Source organism: Typopeltis vanoorti, chromosome 9, assembly GCF_054136105.1.
Source record: "Typopeltis vanoorti isolate ZY-2024b chromosome 9, IOZ_Tvanoo_1.0, whole genome shotgun sequence".
Lineage (NCBI taxonomy): Eukaryota > Metazoa > Arthropoda > Arachnida > Uropygi > Thelyphonidae > Typopeltis > Typopeltis vanoorti.
In genome coordinates this window covers 33,029,285-33,044,054 of record NC_143557.1, presented here as the reverse complement: position 1 = coordinate 33,044,054, position 14,770 = coordinate 33,029,285, and the positions used below count along the sequence as shown (strand labels likewise).

The 14,770-nt window shown below is 36.1% G+C and overlaps 1 protein-coding gene across 6 annotated transcripts in view; it reads left to right on the top strand.

Annotated features, from left to right (window-relative positions):
* The window catches only part of LOC150102961 (WD repeat-containing protein 13-like), a 436,326-nt gene that overhangs the window by 342,745 nt on the left and 78,811 nt on the right, over positions 1-14,770 (top strand). For all 6 annotated transcript variants that reach the window (XM_090398329.1, XM_090398327.1, XM_090398328.1 and 3 more), the window contains one exon: positions 2,301-2,422. In XM_090398329.1, the coding sequence (XP_090254455.1) occupies positions 2,301-2,422 (122 nt within the window). The remainder of the gene's footprint in view (positions 1-2,300; positions 2,423-14,770) is intronic.

Here is a 14,770-nt window from a genome sequence, read left to right as displayed (position 1 = left end):
CATTATATAAATGCGATACAACATGTTAAAGGTTACAGCTTTTGTTTTGACATAGATTGAATAGTTAATAATTGGAATTGTTTGATTAATGCTTTAAATTACGAAACAAATGCACTGCAATCTAACGCAGTGTTGGAATTATCATGTTTGGTCAGTTGTGGCTAGACCCACCAGTATTCATTTGTCACTCCACGTAACAAGTGACAACTCTGTAACAAGTGTCACTACAGATAAATTGTATGCTTGTGCTTGTTATTTCTGTGAGATACCAATCTTTTATTATTAGTGTGTGTTTGTGGTGAGGGTTAAATATTTTTGGTAAGTCTTATTTTATTCTGTTAAAATAACATAATTATTTATTATAGATCCAAGGCTGAATTATGACGAGTGTCACTGTTGAAAATGTGAAAAGAATTATATCTTCTCAATTATCATTACATGAAACAAATGCACTGTGATCTAATGCATAGATCACAGGCGAACCTATGGCATGCCCAAGAATTTTGCTGGCACGTCAATGATTTAAAGGTGATATAATCTATACGCTTATAGATTATTCAACGTTTTTTTTTAAATTGTTACAATACGTACATGTTCAATTTTGTTTTACACCAAAGAGCGGCTATGAAGATGTGCATATGATTGGTGCAGTATTAACAAAAGACAAAGGCAACCGACAATTGTTGAGTTGAAATGCTAAATCTCTTCAACCAAATTCCATGACATCTGAAACTGTCATAACAACATTCGCTATATATTTCTTAGTTTTAACACATTCACGATGGGGTGTTTATCGTTCCGACGGAACCTCTCATTAACGGCGGGCTCAACTCACACAAAGTTTCAACCCTTGGTTGATTTTTATTGCTGCTTGTTTGCATTTGAGCTGGCAGGGGGAACTCACACAAGCATTACATGGCATGTTTCAATTCGTGGTAGAATTTTATTTTAAGTTAGTCTTTGTAATCTGTCATAATGACATCGAAAATTTCAAATGCAATCAAACAAACACTTATTTCATATAATTGAAAAATTGGACAATAGTTTTTAGTTAGATATTGTGTTTCTTATGCAACATATGGTTTTGCTTGAGTCTATACAGCATAGTTTCTGTGAGAGGGGGACATGTGATTCATTAGTTAGTGCTGTTTTTATTCCAGCTGTCTGTAATTGCACTATTTGTTGAGAAATATATTACACAGACTGCAAAAGACTCTGTACCTTATTCAGGGATACAATAAAACTACTTGTTTTCCCGCATCTGCAGTATAATAGCTGTTGGGGAGGGCGTGTTGTTCACCGCAGGGAGCGAGCCACCTCGATGTGAACATGTTTAAACATTTTTCATGTGCGAGGTATATGGAAAACTTTTTAATGTTTTATTTTCATAAAGTAAAATCACGGGTGCTAGTTATATGCGAGGGAGAGTTATTTTCGAAGAAATATGGTAAGTGTTTCACCGACAAGTTGGCATCCTTCTGCTGTTCCCCTGCTCAGCTAACTTCGATGGTTAGTTATAATGCATAAATATTTTTCTCACTACTGTTTTTTTCTTAAAACCAACATCATTAAAATCAGTTTAATAATACAATAATCAATTTTTACTGAATAATATTATAAATTTATATATAAATAAATATTATAAATAAAATAAAATATTATAAATAAATGTATATATTATAAATTTATAAAATAAATAAATAAACTTAGATTAATTTTTCCCCTATTAAAAACTGCCCAGCACGTCAGTAACTCGATTAGTAAATTTTTGGCACGCGCCAGCATGTCAGCAACTCGATTTGTATATTTTTGGCATGCACACATAAAAAGGTTCGCCACCACTGATCTAATGTCGGAATTATCATGTTTGGTCAGTTGCAACTAGTCTTCCCGATATTCGTTTGCACTTTTACTGCACGTAACAAGTGAATCCGATACTGCTCGTTGAGCAGTGTTCATACATATAAATTGTATGCTTGTGCACATTATTTCTGTGGCAAAAATAGAGTGGATTTTATTTTCAAATAATATTTTTAATAAATCAAATTTTTTAATATGTAAATTTAGTTATTAATAAATTGGTTACTGATTAGGAAAAAATTAATTATTTTTCTTATTTTGTATATGCAGCAACCCCACTTAAAATTTTCATCGGCCACCACTGATATAATTACTGGTTGACTGTTTTGCATTTTAAACTGTTTTCTCAACTTCTATTTTTTATGGCCTTTCATTTTAACTAATCATGTAATTATTCTTTTCATTATATGCATTATATTTATCAGTTAGCATTTGTTTAGTATTATTAGTGTGGATGGAAATTTGGACCTGAAGCGAAGATGGCCAGTGAAGCATTTCAAACATATGATGATTCGCAGTTCCTTTTGTCCAATTATGTCATTTCGACAGGGTGCATGTGTTGGTAAGTAAAAAATATCTTCTATCCATAAGATGACTTTGGTCTGCTTCCTGATTTATTTTTGTTTACTTCTAGTAATTATCCAATAAGACTTATAAAATTGGAACTTACATTGTTTTTATGTGGAAACCCCTTCTCCAATCTTGCCCACATACAGAGTGCAGCAAGTTAAACTTCAGCGTGAAATTTGAGCTCCCATTAACAACAAAGCATCTAGGGCAGATTCAAAAGTATGCATTTTTGCTGCATTCTTTGAATTCATTGGGCTATTGCCATTTTACATGTGATATGGAGTGGAAGGTCAATTGTACATATAGTTGTAAGTAGGAATATATGAAAGTTCATGTCTTTGACCATGGAGCTTAAATGGAATATCATGTAGTAGCATCAATGTGAATTAAAATAAGTAAATATATTTTTTCAACTAAACACAATAATGAAAGCGTGCATGCACGTATTTAACAAGAAATAACCTCTGTGTGTATTGTTTAAGATAGTAGCCATTGCTAGACTTTGGAGTAGCAAGCCAGAGTTAAAACCATAATTAAAGAAGGAGGTCTTACCTTGGATTTGCTCACTGAAGAAATTGGATACTAGACAATAAAAGATGGATTGTAATAACTTGACTAGAAAGAAATTTTGTGAAGTTTATAGAGCTAGCTGTAGCAATAGATAATTGGGGTGAGTAGAGTGAATGAGCGAAAGTGAGATGGGAACGGGGATTTGGTAAAAAATAATAATAGATTTGGAGAACTGAAGCTGTCATGTTCTAGCCTAATTATGTCCCTCTAAACTTTTTGACATAACTTCTGTCTAGTTAATGTATACCCACTTTATCAGCTCGTTACCCAATTTCATTAGCTGGTATCATTACCCATCCAGCCTGAAATAAGATGCCACCTTCTCTTTCTACTTTTTTTAGGATATACAAAAAAAAAAAAAAGAAAAAAGATTTATTTCTTCTTAACTGCATATGTCCTTTTATCATGCTGTATTTAATTGAGTTTTCAGTACACATTCAACTAAACTTATGTCTGACCTGTCAACTGTTCTCATATTCATATTGTATTCTCTTACACATTGAGACGTCATTATTAGTTGATTGGTCTTTCTCTCTTTCCTGATGGTTTAATGTAACTTTCATGGGATATGGTTAGCATGTACTGTTCCCACCTGATAGCCATCATATTATCAGCATGTTTTGCCTTTATTTGTCCTTTTTTCTAGTTTCTCTGAAAATCACAAAAGAGCTGAAATACTAGTTTTCTATCTACAAGGTTTGGTGTATTTGTAAATAGTTTGCCATCAGTGTTTGTACCTATCCCAGAAATTTCAAATTCTCATCTTGAAACTGTTTTCAGCTGTGTATCCTGTCTCACAATTATGTAGTACTAAAATTTTTTATGCCAAATCTGTTTTTATGATGGGATGAATTGGAGTTAGATTACCCTTGTATAATGCTAAACTTTCATGTACAGGAATACCTCTGTTAAGTCAGGGTGAAACTTAATCATTATAGAAAATTAAGTTTCACTCGGACTTAACATTGTTATCACTCTCTTGAGGAAAATAATGATTTATCAGAAGTAAAGAAGCACTTGTTTAGAAATCGTAATTAGTTTTTATATATCTTATTTAGTATTGTGAAATTTCATTGTGTTATTATAATATAGTTACTTAGTCTGAATTGATATGTAAATAGCTGACCATTTGCTGGGTAAGAAATAATCTAAATGTGAAATGGCCAACTCCTGAGACACGTGGTGAATGTTCAAGTATATCTGTTATGTAGCACGTGCTTCCCCCCCTTCCACCGTAACGCTACGAGAGTTACGAAAGGATTCCGCAAGCGACGCTAAGTTCCGCAGTGAAAGCATGACATATACATCAATGATGAAAGAGAGAAACGGCGCGATGTTTAAAAGCAGAGGTAACGCTGCAATCCAGGCTTTTAGACGTTTTCCTGCTGCTGTATTCCTGTGCCACGGAAGTGCAGCTGGTATGGAGTCTCCACGTGGGGTTCCTTTGTTCGTGGAAGTTACGATCGAATGACCAAGAGAACTTACCAGTTGGAAACAAAAGCCCAGCAGATCCTGATGGTGGAAAACTACAGAATAATTCCAGTTGAAGTATAGAGGGAAATCGTATAGAAATCCCGAGGAAGTGTGAAGAAGAGCGATAATATGAGATAGTTGTCTGACGAAAGAATTGATATGGCTAAATAGAATATCTAGCAAATTGGTAAGGTGAAAACTTTAAGTCTATTGACTGAGAAGATTTAATGTGTGTGCTAAGAAACATTTCTTTGAACTGTTGCTGATTGATTTTTGGGAGAAATTTAATAGTCTCATAAATGTGTCTTGAAAGAGAGAGAATTACGATTGTTCTTGCTTAAGACTGAGATATGTGTAAAATTTGAATAGGATTGTTAAGGAGAATCTAGAATGGAATTTTTTCAGTATTAAGAGAGAAATTTTAATGATTAGAGTAGAAATTTGAGATTAAGTGGCTAATTGATAGTATTTATATTTCTAAAAATAGAATCTCGTGAAAAGGGAAAATTTAACTGTATGTACGAGTATTACATAAAATTTAATTGAATGATTGACTAAGTGCTTCTCATTGTAATATATAAATTAATACTGTAATTAAAATATTTTGTTTTAATGTGAATATTGTCTTACCTATATCTAGATCCTACTGCACTTGCCCATAAAATATAACGAACCACACAAGGGCGGGAAACTGTATTAGTTAAGGTCATGAGTGCAAGTTGTAAATTTATATCTGAGAAGAGTGAACGCTGACTATGATCCATCTCCTTGGGCTTACTTTTAGTATATCCTAGGATTGAGGGTGGTGCAGCATATACAAAGAAAATTTCTCTGAGTTTGAAGAGGGAGATAGGACCAGTACCAGAGACAAAGAAATAGGCATCCGCCATTTGCATTTCTTTGTCTCACAAAACAACAGCTTCACTCTTATCAGGGATTCGGCTAGTAGAGTAATAGAGATAAGAAAGGGCACTTTAAGGACAGGGTACGACACAACACCTCGATTATCACGGTCATTGTTGCCACGAAAAATACCACAATAATCGAATCTGCGATAATCAGGATAAATAACGCATTGATCACCATGTAAAATGGGTGATCAATGCCAAGGATTTTTCAAATCTATTAATTAAATTTTATATATCAAGTAAAAAAGAAATATGTTAAATGTGTTAAGTAAAAAATGAGTAGAACAAGCTGGATTCTGGCCAAATAGATGCTGTCAGGATCAGATCTTCATTTTACAACAAATAGTGGAGAAATCATGGGAATATAACACAGATCTCTCATTGAGTTTTGTAGATCTCGAAAAGACATATGATAAGGCGCCAAGAGAGAAGCTATTCAATACACTACAGTTATATGGTCAATGGAGCATTATATCAAGCAATACTTAGTCTTTATTTGAGTTATAAGTCAGCAGTTGTTATCTGGTGTGAGACAAGGATGTACATTATCCCCTCTGTTATTCATTATCTATATGGATCACATTATGAAGGAAAGTGGTATTAAACATGATATCAAAATTGGAGATGTTAATGTCAGCTCTTTGCTTTATGCGGACGATGTTATACTTATCAATAAATCCACTACGAGTCTGCAAGATTCCTTGTCTAAATTGAATAACTGTTGTAATAGATATGGTATGAAGGTCAGCAATAAAAAGACAAAGACAATGAAAATAGGCAGAATCGTTGAAAATGTCAACTGCATTGTGAACGGAGAACCTGTGGAACAAGTAAAACATTTCAGCTACTTAGGCACGATTTTTAGTGAAGATGGTAAATTAAATATGGAAATAGACAACAGAATCAATAAAGCTGGTATAGTAGGAAGTCAATTGAATAAATTCATATGGAATAAGAGAGAAATTAGTCGGAACACTAAATTAGCTGTATACAAGACAGTGTTCAAACCAGTTTTAACTTATGGATCTGAGAGCTGGGTCAGAAGTAAAACACTTGACCACAGACTAGAGACCGCAGATATGAGAGTCCTGAGAAAGATTAGAAGCGTGAACAGATGGCATCAATGGCAGTATCATATTAAAAATGAGAATATTAGGAAAGAACTTGACATTGTCAGCATCCAGGAATGCGTTAGCAGAGCTAATCTCAGGTGGTATGGTCATTTAAACAATGGCCGAGGAAAGATCGGCAAAACAAGTGTTCTCTGCCAGGTTGGCAGGAAAACGACCCAGAGGAAGACCAAGATATAGGTGGATTGATACGGTACAAAGTGCCTTAGACAACAGAAATATAAGATCTGATAATATTGGAGTCTTGACAAGTAACAGACTGATCTGGAGGAAAATTGTAGATAGGAAGTTAGTAATGATGTAAATTTTTCACGTAGTACTATCATATCTTGTACACCCCTTGAGGGTACATGGCAGGAATCTGATGATGATAATGATGATGAGTAAAAAATGAAGGTTCATTAAGAAAAACAAGATTATTCTTTAATCTTTATTTATATATAAGAAGTACATACAGTACATACAATTATTCTTCCTTGGATAAAAATTGGTGTAGAGTTGTCTGGTGGAATTTTTTCTTTTTTTTCTTTGTATAAAACTCGGTAGCAACAGATGGAATTTTCAATTTCCTGATGAACTTTCAGTGAGCGCTCGAGATTAGGATTGCCGTTCAAGATTTTTTCTTTAAAATTTTCAGCAATTCTAAACATTTCGTCCATTTCTTTGAGGGTAAATTCCTTCGGTGCGAAGTCAATTTGTTCGTCATTATCATCGATTTGAGCATTGTAAGCACGTTCTCTCTCGAGGTTAATTAGGTCTTCATCATTCAGCTCCTTATCATGTGACTGAAGCAGTTCCTGAACATCACCTTTTTCCAATTTTCTTTTAGTCGTAGATCGAAGCCTTAGAGTTTGCAGCATGGTCTAAAATATGGCAAACAGTTGATTCATTTAGACCGTACTCTCTTGCAATTTTGGCTTTGGTTATGCCTGCTTCATACTTATTTATCATATGCAACTTATCTTCTAAGCTGATCACTCTACATTTCTTCTTGATTGCTATAGACTCATTGTAGGGGTAAATAACAAGAGAAATAAATATCCACATGTACTTAAGGCAAATGCGGATAGTTACTGGTAAGTGGTGAGAAGGCGGCATCAGATAAAAACAAAGCGGTACAAGAGAGCGATACCTGGAGAGTAGCGACTCGAACTGGTTGCATATGTAGTGGGCTACATCTCGCGGCCGCAATAATTCGAATTTGGAGTGCAATAATTGGAATTTTGGTATCAAATTATAAACCGCAATAAATCGAGAATCGCGATAATTGAGGTATTCCTGTATATACCCCAATGTTTTTTTTTTGGGAGGAGGGGTTAAAACACCAAGTTTTCTTGTGGTAATCCTTGAGGCTGATTTTTGTTGTCACTGAAATGTAACTAATGTATAAGCAACAAATATCTGTCTCAAGACATACTGGAGGATAAGTTAAAAATGAGACTTCTGCCTTTTCACATGATTGAAATGAAAAATGTCAGTGCATGTGACTGGCTTACAGGCTTTTTGAGTGACATAAATAAATAGAATGTTGTTGTTCTTTCTAGGCCTGGGAATGTAGAGGGTAATGATTACAAAATAGAACATTTGGATAGGAAAAAAAGGAGAGAGAGCAAGAGCCTAACATACAAGCAAAGCAAATGAATTTCTAGAGTTGCTGCTGAATAACTATTTTTCAATCCATATTCCTATCCTCCATTAGGATCACTTAAGTGTTGGATTTTGGTGCACCACAACTCCATCCTCTAAGGATGGTGTTGTAATACACCAAATCCAACCATGTTGTGACTCGGGAAGTGGCCAAGCTGGAAAAAATTTCATTCAAAAGAGACTATATATATGTAGATCATCTGTAAGGTGGATGATGATGGAAAGTTTCATGGGTTAACATACATCAGTAGCATAAAATGATTAGGGAAGGAGGTGGATGGAGCATGGGAAAATTGGTTAAAACACATCTGACCTGATAGTGTACAATTGTATACCAAGAAATATAATATGAGAAGAAATTATGTAATCAGGCCATAGGAAATCCTATGAATTTTTTTGCTGGGCAGTAAAGAATAGGGAGAATGATTACAGGAAAGTGACATTGGTAGAAAGTGATGGTATGACTGTAACTGTCATCATCATGCAGGAGAATTATTTAATTAGTACTTCATTAGTATATTTTGTATTGATAAGAGTAGTATTGTGTGAAGAATATAGTCCAAATTTAATGACAGTTTAGCATGAGGATGCAGTAGTATAATCAGTGCCTAAACATAACCAGGAAGGTGTAGTTATGTTTAGCTTTCTGTTTGCATTCTGCAAAAAATAAAAAGTGACACACATGTTGGATAAAGCAGATTTGTATACAGTGGTATTTCTTTGACTTCATGAAGGCATTTTACATATTGATGGATAGTGCTGGTCACACCGCACCAGCCACCACATGACAAGTTAATCTACGAATCAGGGATGGATAATAGATTACTGAGATGGATAGAAGAGTAGTTATCTGAAAGATATCAGCAAGTTCTGGATGTGATGAAGGTAGCTAGAGGAAATATATATTCAGTTATTTGATGATACAAAACTATTGAGCTGTAAATACATTGCCATAGCATGTAAAACTGCAGGGGCTGGAGGTTGATAGTGCATGGGAAGTGGTAAAGGAGCATTTGAAAGAGGTAATGGCTGACTGTATGCCTAAAGTCCAGATAGTAAATCAAGTATGGGTTAAATGGATGAATAACATCATTAAGCTTGAGCTGTAAAAAAGTAAATAGCTGTGAAGGGAATTTAAGGAGAAAAGTGACCTGCAAGCACACGAACAGTATAAAGCACAGGCCAGAAGGGTAACGAGTGTCGTAAGAAAAGCAAAAGCGGATTATGAAAGGAAATTAGCCACGCAAGCTAAAGAGAATCCCAAACAGTTTTTTCGATATGCTGCAAGTAAAAGAAAATGTATATGGCAGAATGATTTTAAGGAATGTCAGTGGTAGAGAGATAACTGAATCAATTGATATAGTGGAATTACTGAGCGAGCACTTTGTAAGAGAGTATATCATCCAGGTGGTGATATTACAGGAATGAAGGAACCAACAGCTTATATGGGAATTGAGGTGAATGAAATGGAGGTGAATAGTATATTACAAAACTTTAATGTAAATACATCTGTGGGATTGGATGGTATACCAGCTTGGGTCTTACGTGAAGCGGCTAAAGAATTGTCAGTGCCCTCGACCATTTTGTTTAATTTGAGACTCGGGTCTGGGTTAGTCCCGAGGGGGTAGAAAGAGGGGAATATAGTTCCACTGCATAAAGGAGGTTCCAAGACTGCTGTTGAAAATTACCGACCGATCAGCATATCAGGAGTCATTGTCAAGGTTTTGGAGAAAGTAGTCACGAGAAAAATACAGGAATGGATAGATGAAAATGGGATACCGTATGGGGGACAGCATGGTTTTGTGAAGGGTATATCATGCCTCAGTAACTTGCTCACGTTTTATAACACAGTAACGACTGAACTGGATAAGGATAATGGGTTTACAGTGATACTGCTAGACCTTGCTAAGGCCTTTGACAGGATACCACATGGAATTCTAATCAGTAAACTGCAGCATATGGGAATGGATATAGGGTTGGTGTGATGGATAGGAGGGTGGTTGATGGAGAGATATTAGAGAGTAGTTTATTCAGTAGTAGAGTCCAAAAGACAGCATGTGACTAGTGGTGTGCTGCAGGGTTCTGTTCTTGGACCACTACTATTTAATTTATTCTTTAACGATATAGGAAAGGATCTGAGAGAAACTATTCATTCGTTTGATGATGGTACAAATTTGGTTAGAGCAATAGTGAATGCACAAGATATCAAAATTTTGCAAGATGATTTGGATAGATTGGAGGCCTGGGCTAAGGAGAATGGATGTCAATTTAATGTGGCAAAATGTAAGGTATGCATTTTTGGGTGAAAAGATTAGCAGCAGTATACCACACTGGTGGAACTGTACTCCAGGAGATTGATGAGGCCAGTGATTTGGGAGTGTTGGTGAATAGGGAGTTGAAGTTTAGGGGGGGCACATTGCAAAAGTGGCTAAATCAGCTCATCAAATCACTTGGTTACTGAAGAATACTTTGAAGAGCAGAGACAAGCAAGTTATTGTTCCTCTGTATTGAGCCTTGACAAGACCCCAGCTTGACTACTGTGCCCAGATCTGGGCACTAGGGTTTCTTCTTGATGGGGAGGAGGTGGAGAGGATCCAGAGGCGAGTGACCAAGATGATAACAAGTCTATGGAATGAACCTTATGAGAACTGGTTGAAGATTAGTGGGTTGCAGAAATTGGTTGATAGGCAGAAAAGGGGTGATATGATTGAGACATTCAAATTACTGAAGGGTTTCTATAAAATTAATTCAGAGGATAATTTTCAGAACAGGACTGGTGATAGGAGGACTAGGGGCCATCCATGGAAACCCGGCAAGGGTGTTAGAACTAGGTTTTTTACTTGGAGAGTGGTGAATGAGTGGAATAAGCTGCCAGAGTCTGTTGTGGGTGCCATGAGTGTGAATGAGTTCAAGGCAAAGTACGATAGATACTGTGTGGATGTTGAATAGTTTTTGACGGGATGTTTAGGGCCTCCCTCGATGAGTCTAAGGACTCCTTGGGGTTGCCCGTAATAATAATAATAATAATTTCTTGTCAACTTTATATTATTGTAACCAAGCAAAGGAACTTTTAACATAAATGTAAGGTCTTGAAATTTGGGATCCACAGACTCACAAATGAGTGATCGCAACCTAGAGTATTGTTGCAACATAGAGGATGTTGACCAGCATTGATAATGGATGCTGGTGATTCCATTGTATAAAGCTGTGAGCAAATTAAATCTTCTGCTCAGACTGTGTTACTCACATTTGAATAGCATGAAGTAACCTTGAAAAGGTTACAAAGGTAGATAACAAAAATGATATTGGGATTGTGGAATGTTGATTATAAAGATAAGCTGACAAAATGCAGATTTTGTCAGATAAAATGTGAAGGGGATATATGTTTTAGACATTTAATCCTTAAGAGGTAGCTATTTATCAGATTTGGACACTGGGGAGAATTTTCATATGGTAGAACAAGGTGAAACAAGGACAAAGGACCATCCTGGCATTTGCAAAAAGAATTAGTGTTTTTGCATAGAAAAGATGTTGAAATGTCTGAAGAGATGGTGATGGTGCAGTTAAAGGAATGGTATGATATCTCCTGTGGTTTCTGACTTTAACCTGAATAGTAATAACTTTATCCACCCATAGGTAGCTACTGAAAAAAAAAAAAAAAAAAATGTCCAGAATCCCCAGCATTGTTCCTGGGATAATGGAGTTATCCTTCTTGTCTTTAACTATATCTCTATTGTTCTAGTCATTCCTTTCTTTTTCTTCTGAACTTCAGTTCTTCACACTGATAATGAATCCTAGATACTGAAATTTGCTGGCTTTGCTTATTTCTCCACTAAGGCCCCACTCGTTATCTTGTTTTGCTTTGACTGCATTTCTTTCATCACACCACATCATGTGCCGCACATAGTAATGATTTTCCATAGCTGATGAAGCACTTTATCAAAAACAATCTAAACTCTGTACATCTTTATGATCTACCTAAAGATCAAAGATGATCTTTGTCTTAGGTAGATCATATACTTCTGCCTTTCCTTTTTTTGAACACCCAAGCCTTAATCTTGTTTAGAATAATCTTTAGTAGAGTCTGCAAGAAATATATAACTAATAGTTGCATATTTCTTGCAGTCCTTCACGTTGCCTTTCTTGTGCATTAGTATGAATACTGACCTCTTTCATTCTGAACCCTACTTCTCTCTCTCTCTCCCTCATCCTTGTAATCCTCAATTTCCTGTGTTCTTAATTAGCTCTACTTAGATTTTATTTATTTGTTTGTTTGTTTTTTTCATTAGTTTCTTCGTTATTTCATTATTCTGCCTAATGTTTCCTGTTTTTTCTTATACTTTTGCTTTCACTTTTTGATATCCTGTTCTTTCACCCCCCCCTCTCAGTCTATATATTCCCACTGTTGGGTTAAAGGCCTCTCCCATTGCTGGAGGGTTGGGTTTACTTCTCCCATGGTGACCCCTTCCTGCAGCCTTTTGACTGGAGAGCAGATATGCCAACCACACATGCCTTCTTCCGTTAGAAACATCCAGTTTTCTCTTCTTAATAACATTCAGTTTGGGCACTAACTTGTGTTTATGCTTCTCATTAGAAGACCAAAGGACTTCTACACCAAGACGTTTGTTGGCTGTATGTATGCTGGATTATGCCTCTAATGCTTAAACCATTTCAAGTTTATTCTCTTCATCAACCTCTTGAAGAGTCATGCACTTCTTTGATATTATCACTTTTTGTCTTTTGGAGATTACTCTGACATTTCACAGTCATACCTTGCTATGTGGGACAATCTGCTGAGTACCTTGACCATCGATGTTTGATGTCTAAGTGTATGTACATCATCGATGCTGCTAGAAACATATATAGTATCAATTAGCCTGGGCTAATTGATACTATATATCCTATAGGCTTTCATAGACTCCTCACTTTCTTCATCGTACATGTGTGTGTGTTTATGTGAGCATGCATATGGATATAAACTGCCATAGTTGTAAGTAGATAGAATGACCTTTCCTTAGTATTACATCTAACCAGAAGTCCCTTGATGTTCCATATACTGTATGGCCCATTGACTTTTTGATGTATCTGTTCGTTATATACAACTATTAGTTATATTTCTTACAATGTTGTCCAAAAGCTAAGGACAAACTACATTTTTACTTGTATATGAAAAAAGTTTTATAACTACAACCATTTTTCTATTCTATCAGTGGCTTTAACAGGTACATTAAGCATCCACAGTCCTCCAAGTATCCTTGGATTTCCTAACTGTAATATGAAGATAAAGTAGTTACCCCTATGCCTCTAAGTATTCTTGTTTGTAAATTGTGTGTGTTCTACTGGCTGGTTTGCCTTTTCTGAGGGACAAAAAACCTGAGTTCCTGGGAGAAAAATTCCTCTACCTCTGTATGAGACCGGCTAACTCACCTTTAGTCAAAAGAGACCAGATAAAGGTTTCTCACATCACTGATGGGAATCGAACCCAGGTCTTTCTGACCAAAGGGGGGCTTTGGGTATACTGAACTATGAAGGCTCTATAACTACAACCATATGCGAACATAAATTTATTTCTAGCATACTGATTTTGTACAAATTAACTTGTAATGCATTTTTGGCAAAAGTTACAAATTTACTCCTGAGGACATAATTAAAGAATTAATGTACAGTTCTTACAGAAAACTATGTAGAGAGACATTCAGTATAGAATATGTCCCACCCAAACTGTGATGCAGCTCTCACAATATCATACCATGCTTAGCACCGAGTGATTCAGGAGTTCTTGAAGCAAGCTGGTCCAATCCTCCTCCAGAGCAAGGATAAGGCCTTGTTTGTTTTCTGGAAAGAAGTTTTGAGCAGTAATGCATCTCCCTATTGCATCCCAAATGCGTTCTTTGGGGTTGAGATCTGGGGAGTGTGATGACCACTCATTTCAATTAATATCCTCAGTTTCCAGAAGTATCGCCACTGCTCGTCAATGACGTGGTGTGACATTGTCATCCATAAAAATGAATTCTTCACATAGAGCAGCACCACAGTACAATCGAACATGATGTTAAGAACTTTGTAGCAATATTGTTCACAAGTTATTGTCCCTTTTTTCCATCACTTGTAGCTCAGTGCATCCATTAAGCATAGTGCCTCCTCACACCATGATCCCAGCACTGCTGTATCTATCCCTTTCAAGAACATTCTCATGATGGTAAACAGTACCACTTACATGCCAGATAAGTATCATCTAGAATTATAGGGAAGATACAAACAACTCATCTGTAAAGATAACATTGGCCCACTGGTGTCTTTTCCAATCTTTATGGATACAACACCACTTAAAACATGGCTACAATGAGCTGCATATAAAGGGACACAGACTACAAGCCATTGGAGTATAGGCTTGTTGCAGATGTCTTGCCACAGTTTGTTGAGATATCTGCATACCTGTGCTTGAATGGCACTGACTTGCCGTTCATCGATTATGTTTTGCTGTTACAACCAAAAATCTGTCTTTATACTCTATGGTGGAGCGAGGACAACCTCTTAGCAAACATCTGGAATGCATTCCACTGGTTAAACACTGTCCAGAGCCTGGGTACAAAACAATGTGAGATTGACTAC